Source organism: Ammospiza nelsoni, chromosome 5 (genome assembly GCF_027579445.1).
Source record: "Ammospiza nelsoni isolate bAmmNel1 chromosome 5, bAmmNel1.pri, whole genome shotgun sequence".
Classification (NCBI taxonomy): Eukaryota; Metazoa; Chordata; class Aves; order Passeriformes; family Passerellidae; genus Ammospiza; species Ammospiza nelsoni.
The window spans coordinates 1,220,930-1,244,234 of NC_080637.1; the positions used below are offsets into that span (position 1 = coordinate 1,220,930).

The following is a 23,305-nucleotide window of genomic DNA, read 5'->3' on the forward strand; positions in this document are numbered from 1 at the left end:
GAAAAGCTTGTGGTTGTTTTCCCTTTTTCCCAAACTGGGTGGAAAAGGCCTTTCGGAGTTGGGGTTGGTGCCAGCACAAACAGGGTGTGCTGGGTCATGGCCTGGAAAAGGAATTGATTGAAAGGGCATGAAAATAGCAGGAACAAAAAGGAAGGAAAGCGGTGGTTTTCCCTTTGATCTGGCAGAGGATGGGAAGGGAACTGGGCTCTGGGACACGAGGCCAGCAGGATTTACTGGGACTCCAGGAGAGCTGCAGAGGGACTGGGGACAAGGGATGGAGGGACAGGACACAGGGAATGGCTCCCACTGCAGAGGGAGTCTTGGGAATTGAGAATTCCTGCCTGGGCTGGAATTGCCAGAGCAGCTGGGGCTGCCCCTGCATCCCTGGAATGTCCCAGGCCAGGCTGGACAGGGCTTGGGACACCCTGGGACAGTGGGAGGTGTCCAGGAGCTGGAACTGGATGGGCTTTAGGGTCCCTTCCCAGCCAACCCTTTCTGACTGTGACCCCTCCTCACCTGCTGCAATCCCTAGGGAATGGGGAGCTGAGCCCCTGCTCACTCCCAGCCTTTCCAGGCTCTCCACAGCTCTCAAAGCTGCAAATAAATCACCCAAACAGATGCTGTAATTTACATTTTTATTAAATTAAACCTCTCAGCCTCTAGGGAGTTTGACTCTGCTCCAAACAACACCAGGAGTCCAAATCCACACAAATCCACAGAGATGGTGGGAAAGTACATCCAGTCCTTGCTTTGATTCCTGGGATTTGGAGGATCACAAACAACTCAAGCCAGTTTTATCCAAGTTTCACCAGGAGGTTTTCATGCAGCACAGAGCAGCCAGGGATTCTGGATCTGTCTCCCACAGCTGGACAGCAAAATCAGGATTTTAGCCAATGCAATGACACTGCCAAGAGCTCATGGAGCTGGAAAAATCTACTCCCACAGCAGCAGGACCTTATCAGACTGAACCTGCCAGTCCTGCAGTCAGCACTGTCTCATTTCACACTCACAGTCAAAATAAAAGATAAACGTGCTCAGGGATGTTGAGTCCTAATCTCCCAAACAGGAAATTATGTGCCATTTCTCCTACTTTTTGTCCTTTCATCAGAATTATCCCAAAGTCACCAGTGAGTTTTGGGATGTGTTGAAAATTGTGTGGTTCAAAAAGGGGGAAAAACACCGAATCCAAAAATACACACAAACCCCACAAGACCACGATAACCAAAGCAGGACGAGGCTCAGCAATGCCAGATGGAAAACTGGAGAGCAGAATCCCTCCAAAATCACTTCCAAAGGGTCCCACAGGCAGCTCAGGAAAATCAGAGGATTCCCAGCTTATCCAGAAGCACCAGTGTGAGGAAAAATTTGTGATATTCACTTTTCCAACTGTTCAGTTCCTGATTCCAGGGCCCTGCTGGGTTTTAGGGACCCTGGCGAGGCAGCAGCAACAAATTTTCCTTCAGCCACCCTAAACCTTAAAGAAACTCCTAAAAAATCACTGGCAAAGGAGTCATTGGGAAAAGAAAATCCAGTTACTCTCCTTCAGGTCACCTTGAAAAAGACACAACTATTCACAAAGTGTCCATAAGCAAGCACGGCTGTCACAGCACCAACTGAGCAATAAAAACCATCTTTTTTACAAATACTTCTGTTCATTACCATAATTTATTTAAAAAAACCAAGAAGCAACCGTTCCAGGATCTTCTCTCACTTTTGTCAAGATGCTGAATGTCTTTATCTCTGCTAAAACCACCAAAGTTTGTGCTCACAGATGATTTGTGGCCTGTTCACCCTCACAGCTCCAGACCTGGGAATGTTACGGACACAAATTCCTCCAGCTGGACTAAAAACTTTTGTGGGACAGTTTCTACTGGTGCCAGCCTTTACTAGGAGTTTTCTCCCTCCCCTACAAAACCAGTTCTATCAGCTCTGTCCTGCCCTGCACCCCAAGTGATGCCATTGCAGCTGCCCAGCCTTACCCGAGCTGCCGGGTCTCACCAGGGCTGCTTTTCCCCGCCGATCCCTAAAAGCACAAAGGGGCTGCACTGCACTGCTCAGCATTCCCCAAACTGGGCTCTGCTTTATTTCCAGGGCCTGTTCTGGACGCTGGTCCTGCTGTGGGAGCGGCTGCTCAGGGACGCCAGGCTGCGGGGAGAGCTGTGCAGGCTGGGGCTGCTCCTGGCCGAGGAGAGCTTCGAGTCGCGGCCTGAGAGACCCCGGCTGAGGCGGCCTGCGGGAGAAACAGGCCCAGGTCACAAACTGGCTGTGCACGGGCTGGGGTGCCCCATCCCTGGGTGTGTCCAGCCAGCCTGGATGGGCTTGGAGCAGCCTGGGAGAGGGGAAGGTGTCCCTGCCCGTGGTGGGATGGATGGGGTTTAAGGCCCCTTCCCACCCAACCATTCCATGATGAGGTTGAGGCACGTTCTGGTGACGCCTTAAGAATTTTAGCTTTTATATTTTTCAAATCCTATACTGCATTATTGTCATGCACATGTCACAGTTGAGGCAGTCACCATATCCAGAGTATCACCACACAATTTCAGAAAGCTTCACCCTGTACACAGCAACACCACCCCACTTCAGAAGGCTGCAAGCATTTGCTCTTCTCATTCTTCAGCCCAACCTCTTATACCCCTAATGTGTGTGCCCTCTGTGCCCTCTGTGATTGCTCAGCACCCCTGGGCACTCCATGGCTCATCACCTGCAATGCTGCTCACCTGCTCCTCACAGCTGGAGCCAATGAGGGACGAAGCTGGGGCAGCCCAACTCCCAATTATCTCTGTGCCTACACCTTCCCACCCAACCATTCCATCATGAGGTTGAAGCATGTTCTGGTGATGCTTTAGCATAAATTTTAGCATTTATATTTTTCAAATCCTGCACTGCATTAGTGCTACAGCACATGTCACAGTTGAGACAGCCACCATACCCAGAGTATCACCATACAATATCAGAAAGCTTCACCCCATACACAGTAACACCACCCCACTTCAGAAGGCTACAAGCATCCTTCTCCTTCAGCCCAACCTTTTTTACCCCTCACATTCATGCACTGCACCTGTGTGCCCTCTGTTTCCCTTCGTGATTGCTCAGCACCCCTGGGCACTCCACAGCTCATTGCTGTCAATGCTGCTCACCTGCTCCTCACAGCTGGAGCCAATTACAGATGAGGCTGGGGCAGCTCCACTCCCAATTATCACAAACTCTGCACCTACACCTTCCCACCCAACCATCCCACCCAACCATTCCATGATGAGGTTGAAGCGTGTTCTGGTGATGCCTTAGCATAAATTTTAGCATTTATATTTTTCAAATCCTGTACTGTATTAGTGCATGACTAAACTCCACATGAAAGGTTAATTAACTTTATCTGCCCTTAATGTACCTGAAGGTATTTGATTAAATATATCTCCTTTTATTCTTTTAACTTTGCCTCAATGCCTTGTGAAGGCTGATCTAGATGGAACTAGAGAGTAAAGCAGGGATTTATTCACAGGATCTCCTGCATGGCTGCACCTTGGGCAGCACCAGAGCCCAGCCAGGGCTGCACCCAAGATGACCCAAAACGGCCCCAAAATGCACGAGCGCTGCCGGGGTCTGTCCCTGGGATCAGCTCTGCTCCATTTGCACCTTGCAGTTCATTGTCCCATTGCAGCTTTAGCCCAGGCAGTCCCACCCTGCTTGTTTTTCTCTCTCCAGCCCACGGGGTTTGTGCTCCTGGGCTGAGATTTGGGGCATTTGTCCTTGGTGCCCAGCTGGAGCAGGAATTGTTTTGTCTCCCTGCTCTGTGCACACAGCTCACCATCCCTGAATGTGAACCCAGCCCCACACACTAAAGCAGCACAGAATGGGAAAAATATAAAGGCCAAACCCTGAGGGATCAGCCTGGCCTCTGTGTCTAGGCAAGCCCAAAAAGGCAGCACTGGTCTCTTACTGGCAGCATCTGAAGGCATCTGCTCCTCAGCCAGGTAATGCCTCAACTTCTGGAGATCATCTGCAGAAAACCTCCACTTGTTCTCTGCCCGTGTGGGGGGCACCCTGGGCGCTGCTCTCCTGCGGGCAGTTCCTGGGGGAGCTGGCACCTGGCAGGACACGGGCAGTGAGCCGGTGATCAGCCCCTCTGGAATCTTCTGGGCAAGGACCTTGAGGCCTGCAGGGACACAGAGCAGCTGTTACCACAGCTGGGTGGGTCAGGAGGGACCAGTCAGGAGGGATTTGTGGAGCTGGAGGTGCAAAGTTTGGATGGAGAAATGTGGGTGGCAGGAAAGGGGGGAACTCTCAGGTGAGATCCCACAGGGACTCTGGGGACAATGGCAGGAGGACGTGGAGCTGCTGGAGAGAGTCCAGAGGAGGCCCTGGAGCTGCTCCCAGAGCAGGGAAGGCTCCAGGGAGAGCTCCCAGCACATTGCAGGGCCTGCAGGGGCTCCAGCAGAGCTGCAGAGGGACTGGGGACAAGGCCTGCAGGGACAGCACACAGGGAATGGCTCCCACTGCCAGAGGGCAGCCATGGGTGGCATCTTGGCAGTGAGGAATTCCTGCCTGGGCTGGCATTGCCAGAGCAGCTGGGGCTGCCCCTGATCCCTGCAGTGCCCAAGACCAGGCTGGACACTGGGGCTGGAACACCCTGGGACAGTGGGAGGTGTCCCTGCCCACAGGGACAGGACTGGCTGATCCTTCAGCTTCCACCCAACCCAAACCATCCCACAACTCCACAACCCAGACCTTTCCCATCTCCAGCTCCCACAAGTTGCTCCCTTTCCCCAGGAGGTGTGGGGGAGCTCTCCCAGCCCCACCTACCCCCAGACAACATGAAGAGGTTCTCAAAGCCCCTCTCACACATGGTGGTGGCTGCCTGGCTGGCCAAGCGCTCGTCGTTGTCGTACACGATGATGATTTTGCCATGGGCGTTTTTCTGCCATGGGAATTGTTAAGGAGTCAACTGTTGAACTTCAGGGATGTTGAAACATTTTAGGAAGCAACAGAGACCAATGGGATTGGGGAGGGAAAGACTCCATACTTGGCTTGCAAGTAGGAATGCTCTCCCTGAGGAATTCTCAGGGGCTGAGGCTGGCCAGACACAGCTTAATTCCCACTGGATCCAGCATTGCTTAAAGACTGGAAATGGGAACAGCCCCTCAGAATCAACAGCCTGGGAATGACCAGCCTAAAATCCCCCTTAATAATGCTCTGTCTGTCCCCAGTCCCATCAAGGTGCTGAGAGGAAGCCAAAGGATTTGATGGGTGCATCCCCAGAGCAGCAGCAGGAGAGCAGTGCCCAGGTCTGGCTTGGCCTCCCAGCTGCCAAAATCCTGGGAAATGCCAAATCCAGGCAGCTCCCACTGCAGCCAAGAGGAACCTTGAGGAAGCAGAATCCAGCATCTGATGGGGGCAATGGAGCTGCACCAGGTAACTCCTGTCCCATCCTAACTTTGCTTGGATAAGCCCCAGTTGATTTTGGGAGCCCCCACCAACATCCCCCCATGTTTTCATGTAAAGGATACATATTCCAGAATATTATTTGTGTAGGGATTCATGGTTCTAGACAACGTTGCAATGGGATAGGAATAGGCTGCAGAAGGGGAAAAAAAAGGGCAAATCACCCAGAGGCTGAACACCAACATCTGGGATACAACAGCCTAGACAACCCACTGAGTATGGGATCAACACCAGCCCTCCCAGGAAGATGTGCTGGATAAGCACTGGGAGCACACAGTGGTGCTCCAGCTGGGGGACAAACTGCAGCAGGGGTGTGCCCAGAGCCGCAGTCAATCTGTGCCCAGAGCCGCAGTCAATCTGTGCCCAGAGCCGCAGTCAATCTGTGCCCAGAGCTGCAGTCAATCTGTGCCCAGAGCCGCAGTCAATCTGTGCCCAGAGCCGCAGTCAGGCCCTGCCCATGCCCAGGGCTGCAGTCTGTCCCCATGCCCAGGGCTGCAGCCCATGTGTGCCCAGAGCTGCAGCCCATGCGTGCCCAGGTGCCCAGAGCTGCAGCCCATGCGTGCCTAGGTGCCCAGAGCTGCAGCCCATGTGTGCCCAGGGCTGCAGTCCATGCGTGCCCAGGTGCCCAGAGCTGCAGCCCATGCGTGCCCAGAGCTGCAGCCCATGTGTGCCCAGGTGCCCAGAGCTGCAGCCCACGCGTGCCCAGGTGCCCAGGGCTCACCCCCCACGATGTGGCACTGCTCGTAGGCGTCGCGGTCCCGCACGTCCAGCAGCAGGAAGGGGCAGTCGGGGTAGGGCCTCTCCCTGGCCTGGCTGTCCTGTTCCTCCTTCTTGGGAGAATCCTTCTCCACGTCCAGCTCCCCGACCCCACTGATCACACTGCAAAGGGAAGGGCAGCTTGAGCAATGCTTCTGTGTGTCACCACCACTCCCAAGGCTGGGGAGGAGCTGGGCTAAAGCTTCCTCTTCCAGCACCATCCTGGGATCCCCTCACGTGGTGGGTTTGGAATTATTTTCAATCCTAGAATGGTGTGGGTGGGAAGGGACCTTAAGGATCTCATTCCACCCCCTGCCATGGGCAGGGATACCTCCCCCTATCCCAGGCTGCTCCAAGTGTCCAGCCCAGCCTTGGGATCCAGGGGCAGCTCCAGCTTCACTGGGAATTCTATTCCAGCCCCTGCCCACCCTCCCAGCCAGGAATTCCTTCCCTGTGTCACTCTGAAGCCATTCCCTGTCTCCTGTCCCTCCATATCCACACAAAACCATCACCAACAGGAGTGCACATGACTGAGCTGACCAGAGCACTGTGTTATCCCCAAAATCCTGGAACGTGGGGGCTGGATGGAATCCCACAAACACATTTCCTTGTCACACCACCATCAGGTGACAACAATCTTGGGTTGCTGTTTAATGCAAACCCATTCCACCGGGAAATCCTGCCAACCCCCTCCCTGTCACCTACAATGACAAATACAGGACAAAACCCCTCAGCAGCAATTTAACATCACCAGCTGGGCTCAAATAACCATCAGCTGAGACAGGAAGGGAACGGTGTTGGTGTGAGGCACCTCTGCAGCGTGGAGCGAAGGGATTCCCCTGCCCCTGAGCTGTCCAGGAACAGGACAGGGCTGGCTGTCCCCTCAGGGCTCCCTTTGCCGTTTGTCCCCGCTCCATCGTCCCCTGCAGCACCAGCATCTGCAGAGAGAACAGGGAGCTCAGGAGCTGCACCAGGTAAACAAGCAGCTCCTAAGGGCAGCTTCTATTCCTGGAAAGAAAAGTGTGACAGCTTTAGCTTCATCCTCTTAACCGGGAGAATTTACCCAGAGCCTCCTTATTGAAAATAATAAAGAGCTCATAGATTTTTTCAGGGCTTGAGCTCTCATTGGAAGAAGTCAATAAAGCAGAATTTTTGATGTGGATTATGTTGCTGCCAGCACAAGGCTTTTCCTATTTGCAAACCTTTCATTTTAAGGAGTGTTTCTACTCCCAGGCCACAGGTGAAGTTTGATTTTCCATGTTTCCTCCTGATTAATCCCATCTGCCACTCCACGCCCTGGCAGTGACCCCAGCTCCCCCTCTGTCCCTGCCATCAGTGCTGTCACCTTGCAGCTTGTGCAGCTCCTCGTTTGTCACTTCCAGGCTTTCATTGGACAGAGAGGCCACCTGGAGAACCTGCAGGGCACAAAAACCAGCAGACACTGATCCCACATCCACAGCAGGGAGCAGCTCAAGGAAAACAACCCAGGGAGAAAAAATCCTGAGTCTACAGGATCCCACTCTTCACATTCCTGAGTTTAACCTTCCCGTTCCTCCCCTCCTGAGAAGATAATTTTTTTTTTCTAGTTTGAAGCAGTTTTCTTGAACCAGCACTCCCCAGCTCTTTATTTCCTGATCAATTTAATTTTTTTAATAGGATGATTAAATAAAATAATGCACAGACAGCCTTGAAGTCCCAGCTGCTCCCTTCTGCAGTTAAACCTGGGGTCAGGGAGGGCTGCAGACCCAAAACTCAGATTTAGGTGGTTTTACACAGGGAGAGCTGCACACACAAAACTCAGATTTAGCTGCTGTTTCACACAGGGAGGGCTGTACACACAAAACTCAGATTTAGGTGGTTTTACACAGGGAGAGCTGCACACACAAAACTCAGGCTTAGCTGCTGTTTTACACAGGGAGGGCTGCACACACAAAACTCAGATTTAGGTGGTTTTACACAGGGAGGGCTGCACACACAAAACTCAGATTTAGGTGGTTTTACACAGGGAGGGCTGCACACACAAAACTCAGATTTAGCTGCTGTTTCACACAGGGAGGGCTGCACACACAAAACTCAGATTTAGCTGCTGTTTCACACAGGGAGAGCTGCACACACAAAACTCAGATTTAGCTGCTGTTTCACACAGGGAGGGCTGCACACACAAAACTCAGATTTAGCTGCTGTTTCACACAGGGAGAGCTGCACACACAAAACTCAGATTTAGCTGCTGTTTTACACAGGGAGGGCTGCACACACAAAACTCAGATTTAGCTACTGTTTTACACAGCCTTTTTCTTTTGCAAGATGCTTGAAGATCCTTTTATTAAGTTAAAGGACAAATCAAATAAGGAATAAATTTCAAAGATGGGGTCACCACAAACTTTAATTTGTAATTAAAGGCATTTGGCCCCTGTGGAAATGAATTATTTGCTTTTATTAAAGGCGGGAAGAAGCCAAGACAGAATAATTACAGCTAAAGCTAAATAATTACAGAGGAATTTTTACTCCAAGGAAAAATGCTGCTCCTAAAAGATTTTGGAGGAGAGAAGGATTTGTACATACCAATTGAGCAAAAGTTGTCACCTTCAGCCTCTTGAACAGCTCATCCTTTTTGTACCTGTAATCTACAAAAACAAAACAAAGGTAAATTTCCAGTCCATTCCCAGTGTTTTTAGACACCAGGTCATGGCTTAATCCCAGCTTTTCTCTGAGACTCTGCTGCAGCCAGGCAGGAATTCAGGGCAGGTTGTGCTGAAGGATGAGAGCAGCAAACCTGGAGGCTTTGTGAAATACCTGTTGTAAATGAAGGGTTTGATTAATACCAGTTAAAAGAGAAGGTTTAGCTAATCCCAGATATAAAGAGAGATTTTGATTAATTCCAGTTATAAAGAGAGATTTTAATTGAGACCAGTTATAAAGAGACATCTTGTGCAGATATGATGAAGTGGAAGAGGCAGATTTAGTTCCTTGAATATGAATTTATATTTTCCATGGTGCAGGAAGCAGTTCAGGATTTCCCCCTTTCCCTGCTCTTCTTTGGAGCCCACTGGAGTCACAGAGCTCCTTAAACCGAAAGATTAATTTACCTTAATCTTTAATTTGTGTAAATAACAGCAGTATCAGATCATGGGGCATTGTGTCTCTGCAAATACCAAGCTAAACACACAGGTGTAATCTTAACAATTCAAAAAATCCAAGATTTTGTACTTTATCTGACAATTAAATTCTGATTTTTTCCATTTGCTGCCACGGGTCTCTCCAGGAACGGATAACTGGCACAAGAAACTGGACTAATTGAGTCTTAATGGGTAATTAATACAAGAAACTGGCCTAATTGAATCTTAATCCTGAAGACACAGCTTAGGGAGGAAGAAAACTGAGCAGGGCTGCTGGCAGAGACCCAGAGCAGAGATTCCAGAGCCAAGGTGGGAGCTGATCCCATCCAGGTCCTGCAGAGGAAGGGAAAAACCTCCTGGAGGAAACAAAAGGTGGAGGAGGAGAAAGAGAAGCAGGGTGGTATCAGGAGGAACATCTTGCTACGGAATAACCTGTCCTGGGAGCAAAGGGAGCTTTGTCCCTTGGGAAATGGGGCTGGGCTGCAGCTGCTCCCTCCTGGAGCTCAGGATCTTCGGCAAATCCACTCAGCTCAAGGATTCCAAATCCTCTAAAACCATCTGCTGAAGGCTCCATCAGCTCAGGGGACGTGGGGACAAGGGGGAAGGGCTGCCCTGCACATTCCTGCAGCCACCACACCAAAAAATTCCTGTGGGATTTGCTTGTGGAAATTCTCCAGCTGAGCTGTGTTGGAGAGCCACGGGAATGCTGGAGGCTGGGATCCTTTCCCTACACATTCAGAGTTCCCAAATTCAATATCCTACCCTAAATAATGCTGATTTTTGCAGAAAAAGCACTTCTCTGCTCCTCACAAGTTGTCCTAGGAAAAATGAAGCCCTTCCAAAATATCCAAACCACAGGGCAGAAGCACAGGAGGTGCAAAAAATGGAACGGAGGATGAAGAGCTGCAGAAATTGAATTTCAGGATGTTAATTAATGGGAAATGAGCCTCATGGTTCTTGCAAAACCACCTGGTTTCAAACCTCAAATGAGGCTGTTAAATCTTCCTTTAACTCCAAAGAACCCCAGCAACAATCATCTCCTGTAATTACTCCCCATTTCATCTGCTCCAGGATTAAAATTGCCCAGCAAAGGCCAGAAAAGAACCTTTCTGTTATGGCAAATAAAGTTCATTTAGAAGGACAAATGAAAGTGGCAAAAAAAAAAAAGCAGCAAAAAATAAAAGCAGCAAAGCTTGGGAAGTGCTGGATGGATAAAAACGAAGCAGAACCGCTGCCAAATGATGCAGCTCCTGCATGGCTCCTTCCCACCTCAAACAAAGCATTTTCACCCCAAAAAAGCCTCTTTGCCCTAGATCTTGCCTTTTTCTTGCTAGATTTTGCCTTTTTCACCCAAAATCCCTTCCCAGAGAGCTCAGGAGTGCTGCCTGCAGCTCCAAGAGCAACCCCACATACCCAGTCTGATCCTGCATGGCTCCTTCCCACCTCAAACAAGGATGCAGCTCCTGCATGGCTCTCTCCTACCTCAAACAAGGACTTTTTACCCCAAAAAAAGCCTTTTTTCCCCTAGATCTTACCTTTTTTTTGCTAGATCTTGCCTTTTTCACCCAAAATACCTTCCCAGAGTGCTTCTTGCAGCTCCAAGAGCAGCCCCACAGACCCAGTGGGGTCATGCATGGCTCCTAACCTCCTCAAACAAGGAATTTTTACCCCCAAAAAGCCTTTTTTTCCCCCCTATATTTGACTTTTTCTCACTAGATCTTGCCTTTTTCACCCAAAATCCCTTCCCAGAGAGCTCAGGAGTGCTGCTTGCAGCTCCAAGAGCAACCCCACATACCCAGTCCAGTCCTGCATGGCTCCTTCCCACCTCAAACAAGGAATTTTCACCCCAAAAAAGCCTTTTTACCCCCCAAAAAGCCTTTTTTTCCCTAGATCTTGCCCTTTTCACCCAAAACACCTTCCCAGAGAGCCCAGGAGTGCTGCCTGCAGCTCCAGGAGCAGCCCCACGTACCTGGTCCTGCTCAGCTCCTTCCCACCTCAAACAAGGATGCAGCTCCTGCATGGCTCCCATCCTCCTCAAACAAGGAATTTTCACCCCAAAAAAGCCTTTTTACCCCCCAAAAAGCCTTTTCCCCCCTAGATCTTGCCCTTTTCACCCAAAACACCTTCCCAGAGAGCCCAGGAGTGCTGCCTGCAGCTCCAGGAGCAGCCCCACGTACCCGGTCCTGCTCGGCTCCTTCCCACCTCAAAGAAGGATGCAGCTCCTGCATGGGTCCCATCCTCCTCAAACAAGGAATTTTCACCCCAAAAAAGCCTTTTCCCCCTAGATCTTGCCCTTTTCACCCAAAACACCTTCCCAGAGAGCCCAGGAGCGCTGCCTGCAGCTCCAGGAGCAGCCCCACGTACCCGGTCCGGTCCTGGCGGATCCGTTGGGATTTTCTGACATGGCTTTGCCTGGGATGATTCTGTTTTCCAAGGAACTGGCTCCTCAGGGCTTTGGAGAGGAGGGGACCGAGAGCAGGGAGAAGGGAGAGACCTCCTGTGTGTCCTCAAGGCAATGAACCCTCCCAAGGATGGATGGTCGGTGGGTGCAGCTGCTGAATTTTTGATGGCGTGGACGGGGATCTCTCGGGTTACACGAGGGACAGAGAGGAGCCTGTGCCGGGGATTTCAATCTGCATCCAAAGGGTGTCATCTATCCCTGAGAAACCAAGGGGCAGAATCCTCCACTCCCTGGCAACACAAGGCGGCCATTCAGCCCGCACAGAGTGAGAAAGCCCCTCCAAGAAAAAAAGAGAGAGAGGAGGGAATAAAAGAAGCGCGCGGAACAGATCCGCGCCGAGATTGGAAAGGCACAAAAAACGAGATTTTCAGCAGAAATAAAAAGCCAGGCAGTGTCCAGCACTGAAATCTCAGTCAACAGAGCATTCTGGAAAGCTCAAGGTCATTCCTCTTTTCATTTTTCCCCCCCAAAGACCTGCAGTGTTTGGAAAAAACCAACCCAAAGCCAACAAACAAGGCGCAGACAAAGGGCTGTTTTGATAGCACCAAATAAATTCCCTCAAAGTGGGGCTGGGAACTCAACCTGAACAGCTCAAATCCCAATTCATGCAGCCTTCAGCTCAATTCAGGGTTTTTTTCACCTCCATAAATGCAGCTCTGAGGTTGAAGAGCTTTCCTGGCTCCTCATGGGAGAATAATCTGGGAATAAAGTCATAAATCATTGGTTTTGTTGGGAAAAATTATTTGGAAAGCCTGGGTTTGGTGGGAAAATAGAGAAATAAAGATAATTTAGGTCTTCATTAGTCTGAACAACATAAAGTCTTCAAAATGCCCATGTTTAGTAATGGAAACACAAGGAAAGAGCTTGGGTTTTATCTTTTTTGGAGTATTTCAATAGGAATTTAAATTATATAAAGATAAAAGAGCTCAAGTTGTGACCTAAAAGTGAAATAAAAGTCCCAGAAATGATCCATAAATCTTCCCAGATCAGTCCCGCCTGGATTTCTTAGCTCAGAGAGCTTCCAATAACACAATCCAATAACCAAGAAGGATCTGGAAGATTCCTGCTTGGATTTTTAAATGAAATCTGTGGAGATTTCCAAGGAAAACCTGCTGGAATTCATCTCCTGCCCTTTGAGTTTTCAACCAAGCCACTTTTAGCCCATCCTGCTCCTCCCCAGGTACTCACTTCTTTTGATCTCTTCCAATTTTTCCATGTATTTCGACAAACTATTTCCTGTAACAACAACAAAAAAATCAATTCATTACAATTATTTATTTTTATAGGTTTTCTTCAGGCCCACAGAGGCTTACATTTTAATTGCTTTGAAGGGAACAGCTGTTTGTTGTAGATCCTCTTTCACAGGGCAATAAAAGGTACAAAAATGCCACAATTTTCCTCTTTTCTCTCAAGGAAAGTAGAATTAAAGAGAAAAACCCAAGGATTTGCTGCTCCTTTCCCAACATTTTGGTGAGGATGCTACAAGATAACGTTACTGGGTGAAATTCAGCTGCTCTAACAACAAAAACCCCACAAAGACACCCCCAAATAATGATCTTGGCTCACACCCTTGATAAGATACAGGAAAAATCCATGGACAGAAATTCCAACATCAGTAATTTCTATGGGAACCACCACAAGGGAGCCTGACCCAGTTTAAACCTATTTAACCCCAAATTCTTCTTTTAAAAAGAAGAGGAGAAAAAAAATAAACAAGTTTCGAGACAATAATGACTTTAAACATGTGATCATCTACACACAGAGCATTTAATCTCAATTTTCAGGGGGCTGCATGGTGTTGTGTGTAGATAAATATACATAAATACATTAAAAAATATATATAAAATATACATAAATTTGTATAATTCGTGCTTGTTTAAATTTCAGATTTGAAGGAAATTGTAAATAGGACATTTTAATAATTTTTATAATTGTAAATAGGAATTTTAAATAATTTTTATAATTATAAATAGAAAATGTCTATAATTTTTATAATATTTGGTGACACTAATCACAACTACAATAAGGATTCTGCAGAATTGGGATGAATTAGCTCCGGGCAGAGGTAATTAAAACATTAATTATATTTTTCTGTCATCCTACACCAATTTTGGATGGTTTTACCCCACAGCAATTTCACTTACCAGTATCCAGACGAGTTTTTATATGTTGATATTTGGGATTCGGGGGGATGCGCCGGGTTAGAAACTGTTTCAAAATGGAAAAGACGAGAAGCCAAAATTAAAAAAAATAAGTTAAAAAAAAAGGAGAAAAACGAGCATAAAACGCGACTTGAAGGGGTTTAGGAGACAGAAAAACGAGCGAGGAATTCCTGAATGCCCATGTCGGTATAGACGCCGCTGGTTTGAAGGCTCGGAAGGAGAATTTCTGCCGTTTGCTCTCCGCGCGGAGCTCTCCCGGCTGCGGGCGCTGCCCGAACCATCTCCCCGGCCCTGCCCCGTGCTCCCCTCTGCCCCCGAGGCTGCGGAGAAGGGGAGGCCCCTCCCGGCACCTGGGGGTCTCCGAAGCCGCCCCGAGCCGACATCGCCCCTCACGGCCGCCGGCCCGCTCCGCCCGGCCCTCACGCGCGGCCGCGCTCCCGCCTCCCGCCCACCCCTCAACTACGCCCGCCGCCATTGGCCGCGCGCCGCGCCCGCGGCCAATCGGAGGCCGCGCGGCGGGGAGCGCGCGCGTCGCCCGGCAACGGGAGGGACGCGGCGGGCGGGAAGCGGCAAAGGGGGGAGCTGCGCATGCGCGGGGCGGAGGCCGCGCCCCTCCGGGACGGCGCGATGGCGGCGCGCGCCCGCGGCAGCACCTGAGAGCAGGTGAGAGCGGCGCGCGCGCGGCCGAGGCCACGCCCCCCGCCGGGAGCGCGCGCGGAGGCTCCGCCCCCCGTCCCGCGCTCAGGGAGGGGGCGTGGCCTGAGGGGAGGGGGGATGGGGGTCCCGGGCTTGGTTTGTGGGCGGGCTCTGTGGGGTGTGTCCCCTCAGGTGGGTGTGTCCCCTCAGTGGGTGTGTCCCCTCAGGTGGGTGTGTCCCCTCAGGTGGGTGTGTCCCCTCAGGTGGGTGTGTCCCGTCAGGTGGGAGTGTCCCCTCAGGTGGGAGTGTCCCCTCAGGTGGGTGTGTCCCGTCAGGTGGGAGTGTCCCCTCAGGTGGGAGTGTCCCCTCAGGTGGGTGTGTCCCGTCAGGTGGGAGTGTCCCCTCAGGTGGGAGTGTCCCCTCAGTGGGTGTGTCCCCTCAGGTGGGAGTGTCCCCTCAGTGGGTGTGTCCCCTCAGTGGGTGCGTCCCCTCAGGTGGGAGTGTCCCCTCAGGTGGGTGTGTCCCCTCAGGTGGGAGCATCCCCTCAGTGGGAGTGTCCCCTCAGGTGGGTGTGTCCCCTCAGGTGGGTGTGTCCCCTCAGGTGGGTGTGTCCCCTTAGTGGGTGTGTCCCCTCAGTGGGTGTGTCCCCTCAGGTGGGAGTGTCCCCTCAGGTGGGTGTGTCCCCTCAGGTGGGTGTGTCCCCTCAGGTGGGAGTGTCCCCTCAGGTGGGTGTGTCCCCTTAGTGGGTGTGTCCCCTCAGTGGGTGTGTCCCCTCAGTGGGTGTGTCTCCCTTTGACTGCCATTGATTCCCTGAACCTTGATGGGGTCACGACCCCCAAGACCCCAATAAGCTCCTGACCACCCCCATGGCCCCTCAACTCCCCCCAATGACCCCATGGCCCCCGTGGACTCTTAGTGGGGTCATGCCCCTTCTCAGAACCCCATGAATCCCCACCCCACCTTCAGACCCCGATGGATCCACAGCCTCCCAATGACCCCATGTTCCCCCTCAAACCCCAGATGGCCCCACAGTCCCCCTCAGACCCCAAAGGGGACCTTTGTTCCTCCCCAAATGCCAAATGGCCCCACAATCCCCCTCAAAACCCAAATGGGATTGACCTCCCCTCTCAGACCCCAAACATTTGCTGGATCTGCCACCCTGGGGACATGCAGGTTATGGGAATGCGGGAGTTTTGGGGCCATGGAGGTGGGTTATAGGAATTTAGGAGTTTTGGGGCCATGGAGGTGGGCTATAGGAATTTAGGAGTTTTGGGGCCATGGAGGTGGGTTATAGGAATGGGGGAGTTTTGGGGCCATGGACGTGGGTTATAGGAATGGGGGAGTTTTGGGGCCATGGAGGTGGGTTATGGGAATGGGGGAGTTTTGGGGCCATGGAGGTGGGTTATGGGAATGGGGGAGTTTTGGGGCCATGGAGGTGGGTTATGGGGACCTGGGGATCTCAGTGGGAGCGCACAGCCCCGGGGTGACCCCGGTGTCCCCGTGTCCCCCAGGATGAAGGAGTGGTGGCTGCAGGTGGGGCTGCTGGGCGTGCCCCTCCTCGCCGTGTACCTGCACATCCCACCCCCCCAGCTGTCCCCAGCGCTGCGCTCCTGGAAATCCTCCGGGAGCTTCTTCACCTACAAGGACCTGAACATCTTCTACAGAGGTGACACAGCCACCCATCCCATGGGGACTTGCGAGACCTGGGCCAGGAGGTGACAAATCCCTCCCGGTTTTTGCCATCCTGGATCCTGGGGATGGACCAGAACGTTTCACTGGGGAAAGTTGGTTCTTGTACCTTGCTGGGAATGATCTCAAGATGGATCCGTCCTTCTCCTCTGGGTGTCCATGGCTGAAACTGGGATTCCACCTCCAAAATTCTGAACATCCAAGGGTTGCTCCCAGGCAAAATCTGCCAGTTCCATCAAGTCTGGCTGGCCTTGGCCTCTGCTGGCTGCCCCTGCAATTCTGGGGCTCGGTTCTTTCCTTCCTATGGAGATCACTGGGACACAACATGGAGAAGACACTGGAAACCCTTTTTGCAGCATGGAAAAGCCACTGGAAACCCTTTTTGCAGCAGCACAGAGGCTGCTGGAGTTAATTTGGGCTAATTAAATCTTTTTATCAATTAAAAATCCACAGATTTGAAATCAATCCCTGGGTTGATCACGGAGCCGGTGAGGTTTCCAAAGGGAAGCTGTGGTGGGACTCAAACCCATCCTGGGTTTTGGGGAGCAGAGGGAGAGGTGGATTCCCGGTGGGATGGACTCAGTTCCTGTCCTGGAAGGGAGGGATTTTGGGAAGAGCTGACCCCAGGGTGTCCCACTGTCCCCACAGATTCCAGCGGCGCCGTGGGCAGCTCGGACGTCGTGGTGCTCCTGCACGGCTTCCCAACGTCCAGCTACGACTGGAGCAAGGTCAGGGGTGGCATCTGACCCAAATCCCAGGATTTACAGCTCCTGGGGATGAGCAGGCAGCACAGCAGGGGTGGGCCGTGCTCCAGAGAACTCCTGATTTCTGCTGGAGGTACCACCGTGCTCCAGGATTTCACCTTGCTCCTCTCCCAGTGTGAAATCCAAGCTCTTTCCACACCCCACATTCCAGGAAACACCCACAACAATCCCTTGGCTTTTCTGGGTATGGTGGGGCTGTTTATTGGGGAATGTTGACCTGCTGCTGTTTTCTTGGAGCTGGGATGTTCTCTGGGGTGCTGGGGAGGAGCACGTCCATCCATGGCTGCTCACCCTGCAGATGTTTCCATCCTCTGCTCCCACTGGATGATTTTTTGATGCATTTCTCCTCTTCCCAGATCTGGGAGGGGCTGACCCAGCGCTTCCACCGCGTGATTGCCCTCGATTTCCTTGGATTTGGGTTCAGTGACAAGCCTGTGAGTACCCTGGCATGAGGATTTTCATGGTTGCTTTCGGCCCAGCACTCCGGAAAATTGGTTTTTTGTTACAGACATCTTTTATGAAAAATCTTTTCTTTAAGATTTTTCCTCCTGAGAAGCTGAGAGGCCTCAGGAACAAAATGTAAACAATGGTTATCTGCTGCTGTGGAATGCAACAGGTGCATCTGGGATTGGTCTCATGTGGGTGTTTCTAATTAATGGCCAATCACAGTCAGCTGGCTCGGACTCTCTGTCCAAGCCACAAACCTTTGTTATCATTCTTTCTTTTTCTATTCTTAGCCAGCCTTCTGATGAAATCCTTTCTTCTATTCTTTTAGTGTAGTTTTATATATAATAAAATAATAAATCAGCCTTGTGAAACATGGAGTCAGATCCTCATCTCTTCCCTCATCCTGGGACTCCTGTGAACACCATCACAGTTTTTACCACCAAGGAGAAAAATTGGTTTTTCTCCTCCCATTCCCTCTGGAAAAGGGATAAATCATTACAGCAGTGGAAGGGATAGGGAAGGTTTGTGGTGGGTGGGTTTGAAGGGACTCCAAATGCACCTTGACCCTCTGGAGCATGGACAATGCTCCAATGGCCTTGTGGACATCCCAACCGCTGGGTCTGGGCTCACAAGTGGTTCCATATCTCCACAGTCCTCCCTTGAGGCATTTCTTCTGTGGGCTGAGGGCTCCTGCTGGGCCAGGCTCTCACTGGGACCCCCTCCCCCTCTTGCAGAGGCCCCATGGCTACTCCATCTTCGAGCAGGCCACCATCGTGGAGGGGCTGCTGCGCCACCTCGGGCTGCGGCACCAGCGCATCAACCTCCTGTCGCACGACTACGGGGACACGGTGGCCCAGGAGCTGCTGCACAGGTCCTGCCCCACCTCCTGCCCTCTGCTGTCCCCACCACGATGATTTCCAGCAGATAAGTGGAAGGATGTGGTGCAGAATTCCCTTTTCCTTGTGCCTGTGGTGTCTCAGCCAGTTCCCAAAGGAAATGGAGATGATCCCGCGCAGCTTGAGCTCCTGCTCGGCCATTTCTGGGAGCCTGGGGAGGTTTGGTTGTGTTTCACCTTCTTCTCTGCTGTCCCCAGGTATGAGCACAACAGAACTGGGAGCATCCTGATCAACAGCCTCTGTTTGTCCAACGGAGGTGAGGTTTGTGCAGGGTGGGATGGGGATCCGTGGGATGGGAACCCATGGGATGGGGATATATGGGATGGGAACCTATAGGATGGGAATCCATGGGATGGGGATCCATGGGATGGGGCTCCATGAAAGGGAACCCATGGGATTGGGATCCATGGGATGGGAACCATGGGATTGGGATCCATGGGATGGGAACCATGGAATGGGGATCCATGGGATTGGGATCCATGGGATGGGAACCATGGGATGGGAACCCATGGGATGGGAACCATGGAATGGGGATCCATGGGATTGGGATCCATGGGATGGGAACCCTTGGGATGGAAACCTATGGAATGGGAACCTATGGGATGGGAACCCATGGGATGGGGATCCATGGGATAGGAACCCATGGGATTGGTATTCACGGGATGGGGATCCATGAGATTGGTATCCATGGGAAGGGGATCCATAGGAAGAGAATCCATGGGATGAGGATCCATTGGATAGGAACCCATACAATTGGTATCCATAGGATAGGAACCCTTAGGATGGGAATCCATAGGATGGGAACCCATGGAATAGGAATCCATGGGATTAGGATCCATGGGATTGGAATCCATGGGATGAGAACCCATGGGATGGATTGGCTTTCCCATCTCCACCCAAATCCCAAGGATTGCAATCAAGGTGCTCTAATTAAGCAGGAGAATCAATTCTGGGGCTCCCTGGGCCACTTTCATGGCACCATGAAGGGGGACAGCCTGGGAGATGTGCAGCAAAACCCTTCCAGCCTTACAGCTCCCTTCTTTGCTGTTCTTCCAGGGATTTTTCCTGAAACAAACTACCCCCGCTTCATCCAGAAGGTGAGCTGTTCCCCTCCTCAGCCATGCTGAACCCCAAAATCCCAAACAAACACCCCTTGGTGAGCTGCTCCCCTCTCCAGTCACACTGAATCCCAAACAAACACCCCTTGGTGAGCTGTTCCCCTCCCCAGCCATGCTGAACCCCAAAATCGCAAACAAACACCCCTTGGTGAGCTGCTCCTCTCTCCAGTCACACTGAATCCCAAAATCGCAAACAAACAACCCTTGGTGAGCTGCTCCTCTCTCCAGTCACACTGAATCCCAAAATCCCAAACAAACACCCCTTGGTGAGCTGCTCCCCTCTCCAGTCACACTGAATCCCAAAATCCCAAACAAACACCCCTTGGTGAGCTGCTCCTCTCTCCAGTCACACTGAACCCCAAAATCCCAAACAAACACCCCTGGAGCGCTGCTGTCACACCCCATGGACACCTCCAGGGTCTGGGCCTCATGGGAAGAGTCCTCCATGGATTTATCTGTGTGTCCAATGCCGAGTTGTGCTCTCTCCTTTTTCCCTTCTTCCCAAGCTCCTCAAGGATGGGGGTTTGCTGTCCCCCCTCCTCCTGCGGCTCATGAACTTCTTCTTCTTCTCTGGAGGGTGAGTGGGGTCTCGGGGGTGCTGGGCACCATCCATAACCACGTGAACCAAGTGGGGAAGGGGAAATGCAGCAATGAGAAGGAATTCCTGGTGGGGACACCCTGGAATAGAATTCCTAGAGCAGCTGTGGCAGCCCCAGCATCCCTGGAAGTGTCCAAGGCCAGGTTGGAGCACCCTGGGACAGTGGGAGGGAATGCCACCACAGGGTGGCAGTGAATGATCCTTAAATTCCTTCCAACCCAAACCATTCCATGATTCCATAAACGAGGGATTTGGCAGGGAGCAGCAGTGGATGATCCTTAAATTCCTTTCCAACACAAACCATTCCATGGTTCCATAAATCAGGGATTTGGCAGGAGCAGGTTCCTGGCACTGGCCCTGCAGAGGTGGGATTGACATCTGGACCATTCCCTCTCCACACTGGCCAAGCACTTCAGTTTAATAATACACCAATCAACTTTTCCCTGGACACTGGAAACCTCCTCTCCACAAGTGTTGGAATTCCACATTTCAGAGGCAACAAAGCCCCTGCACAATCCGATTTTCCCCCCAAAGAAGCCCTTTCAGGCCATCCAACACTTATCCCTACTTATCTGGGAGACATCCTGGCCCTTGGAGTTGTGCTGTGGAAACTGAAGTGCTGGAATTTTTTGCCCTGGAGGAGTTTCTGAGTGGTTCCCTGACATAGCTGCTGTTGTGTCTCTCTAAATCCTTTTGTGTTCCAGGCTTGGGGCAGTTTTTGGGCCCTACACTCAGCCCTCCCAGGCAGAGCTCTGGGACATGTGGACAGCAGTGAGGAACAACGACGGGAACCTCGTCATGGACAGGTACCTGGCATGAACTCCTGCATGAGCTGGGTGTCACACCTGCCCTGAGGGGCCCAGAGCTCTCCAGAACTTCAGCTGCTGCTGGAAAACACCCCTTGGAGTCCAATATTGGAGATACCTGGAGATCAATATTGGGATAATATTGGTGGAGATGTTTGTTTTTGTTGGAGATCAACATTACATCCCAAGAAAGAGCTGGGGGGTGATGTCGGAGCAGAAATTCTCTAGGATGATGCAGGGCAGGGAAATGAAGGTTGGAGTTGGGTCTGAGATGGGGATTTTTTCCTTTGGAAGGGTTTGGATTGGGGAGAGTTTTGGTAATGATTAGAGCTCAATCCCTACTTGGCAGATATTTGAGCAGCATTGTCCCAGGAGAGATTTGCCTCTGGATTTGAACCTTCTGGGCCATTCCCAGAAATCCCAATCCCAAATCTTCACTTTGGCAATTTTGGAAGGACATGTTTTGTGCAGTTTGTGGCTTTTAGAAGGCGCTTGTGCTTGAGTTGGTGGTGGTTGAGTTGAGCTCCTTGTCTCCCCTTCCCCAGTGGGAGAACAGAATCCCTGAGCCCAGGGATGATGGTGTGGGGCTGGATTCCCACAGGAGATGCAGATCCCACCTGGATCTCATTGTGCCCATGGCCCCAGGAGTGAATTCCAGGCTGGGCAGCACCCACTGCATAACCAGGGCTTTCTTTCTTTCTTTCTTTCTTCCTTTCTTTCTCTCTTCCTTCCTTCCTTCCCTCAGTATTTTGCAGTACATAAACCAGAGGAAGAAGCACAGAGAGCGCTGGGTTGGAGCTTTGATGTCTACCTCAGTCCCATGTGAGTAGGAATCCATCCCGTGACTGTTTGGCATTTTTGGGAATTGCCCCCCTCATTTCCAGACTCCCTCCACTCATCAGCCTCTCATTATCCTGAGCTCAAACCCAGTTTTGCAGCAGAGACAACATTCCCTGTTCACAGCTGCTCCTCCAAGTGCTGCCCCAGGAAAGCTGGGGAGCTTTTCAAGCCCCAAAAGTTTGAACCAGTGAAAATTTTGGGGGTTGGGGGCTGGACTTGATCCCAGGGCAGCCCAGCAAAAGCCCATTCAGTTGTTTTGTTCAGTGCTCCCAAGCCTCCAGTGGAGGGATCACTCCTGCAGGTCTCCTTGGGGATGTTCTAATTAATGAATCCATTAATTTATGGATATAAAAGCTCTGTCTGTGCTTCCCTTGCAGTGCATCTCATCTATGGACCCCTGGACCCTGTGAATCCACACCCAGAGTTCCTCCAGCTTTACAAGTAAGACAAAAATGGGAATTTCAAGGGATATTTTGCCTGGCTCTTCCCTCAATTCCATCCTCATGGAGGCTGTTTTCAATTCCCACTGGCACCTCTACAGCCACGTGGTTCAGTCAGAGCAGTTTGGAAATTGGTTCTGCATTGTAGGCACCAAAATCAGGATTTTCAGTCATGATCCATTTTTAAACCACACAGGGAAGATTTGTTTCCTGAGGAAGTCATCTCCTCCAAAGTGACCTGAGGGAAATCCAGCACTTGGAAGGGGTCAGATGGAGCTGCTCCAGTCTTTTTTTACCCCAAAAATGGGCACAATTGAGTCTGCAGCAGTTCCTGTGCTTAACCTTGCTCTGTTTTTCCACCAGGAAGGTGCTTCCCATGTCCACAGTGTCTGTGCTGGATGACCACATCAGCCACTACCCCCAGCTGGAGGATCCCCTGGGATTTCTGAATGCCTACCTGAACTTCATCAACTCCTTCTGAGCTGCTGCAAATCAGTTCTCAGTCAGGCTTTGGGGACAGGAAAAAAATTATTTTCTCTCCCCAATCCAATACTGTGCTCACACCCTCATCCTGGGCTGCCAAATTGAGTGAAATCCTTGGAGAGCTGGAAAAATGAAGGGAAAAGCAGGATTCTGACAGCTCCTCCAGCCCTGCACTCCCCTTCTTGCCCAGCTGAACTCAGTAGAGTTTAAATCAACACAAAATCAGAATTTCTTACTTCCTTCATCAGCCTGACTTGGGAAGGAACAACCTCTTCATCAGCAGGGAGAGGAGGAGTTCCCTCACAAATCCCTCCATCCCCTTCCCTTCCCAGTTCTCCATGTGGGGTTTTTCCCAGTTTGACCCCAGGAAAAGGCTGCCCTGAGGTTTGGTTATTACCTGACAAAGCTCAGAGAACTGAATCTGCCTCAAGAGATGGAGTTTAATCTCTCTCTGTACATTGATTTTTCTGTGTGGAAGAAGAGACAGTCAGAAAAATATTGCAAATTTGGAGGTGTGGGGTGGTTTTTAACTGTTTATGTTGGGAATTTAATAGCATCCCTTTAGGAATAAGGGGTTTTTGCTTTATAAACAGCCATTATGGGATATTTTTTCTGTACTGGAGCAGACAAAATTAGAACAAAAAAAAAAAATCTATT

At 51.1% G+C, this 23,305-nt stretch overlaps 2 protein-coding genes across 2 annotated transcripts; one reads left to right on the forward strand and one right to left on the reverse strand.

Moving 5' to 3' along the window:
• Positions 1–621: 621 nt before the first annotated feature.
• Positions 622–14,357, reverse strand: CEP41 (centrosomal protein 41). Its single transcript, XM_059472394.1, has 11 exons — positions 14,282–14,357; positions 13,914–13,977; positions 12,958–13,005; positions 8,755–8,816; positions 7,538–7,607; positions 7,004–7,130; positions 6,158–6,315; positions 5,502–5,569; positions 4,798–4,912; positions 3,935–4,150; positions 622–2,230 (listed from the first exon to the last, which is right to left on the reverse strand). Exons 1-11 carry the CDS (start codon positions 14,312–14,314, stop codon positions 2,082–2,084), a joined length of 1,110 nt encoding a protein of 369 aa, XP_059328377.1. The 5' UTR covers positions 14,315–14,357; the 3' UTR covers positions 622–2,081.
• A 186-nt stretch (positions 14,358–14,543) lies between these two features.
• Positions 14,544–23,071, forward strand: MEST (mesoderm specific transcript). Its single transcript, XM_059472011.1, has 12 exons — positions 14,544–14,594; positions 16,079–16,233; positions 16,905–16,984; positions 17,377–17,454; positions 18,202–18,338; positions 18,561–18,619; positions 19,420–19,460; positions 19,988–20,058; positions 20,784–20,885; positions 21,631–21,707; positions 22,103–22,166; positions 22,529–23,071. Exons 2-12 carry the CDS (start codon positions 16,080–16,082, stop codon positions 22,644–22,646), a joined length of 981 nt encoding a protein of 326 aa, XP_059327994.1. The 5' UTR covers positions 14,544–14,594; position 16,079; the 3' UTR covers positions 22,647–23,071.
• The last annotated feature ends 234 nt before the right edge of the window (positions 23,072–23,305 follow it).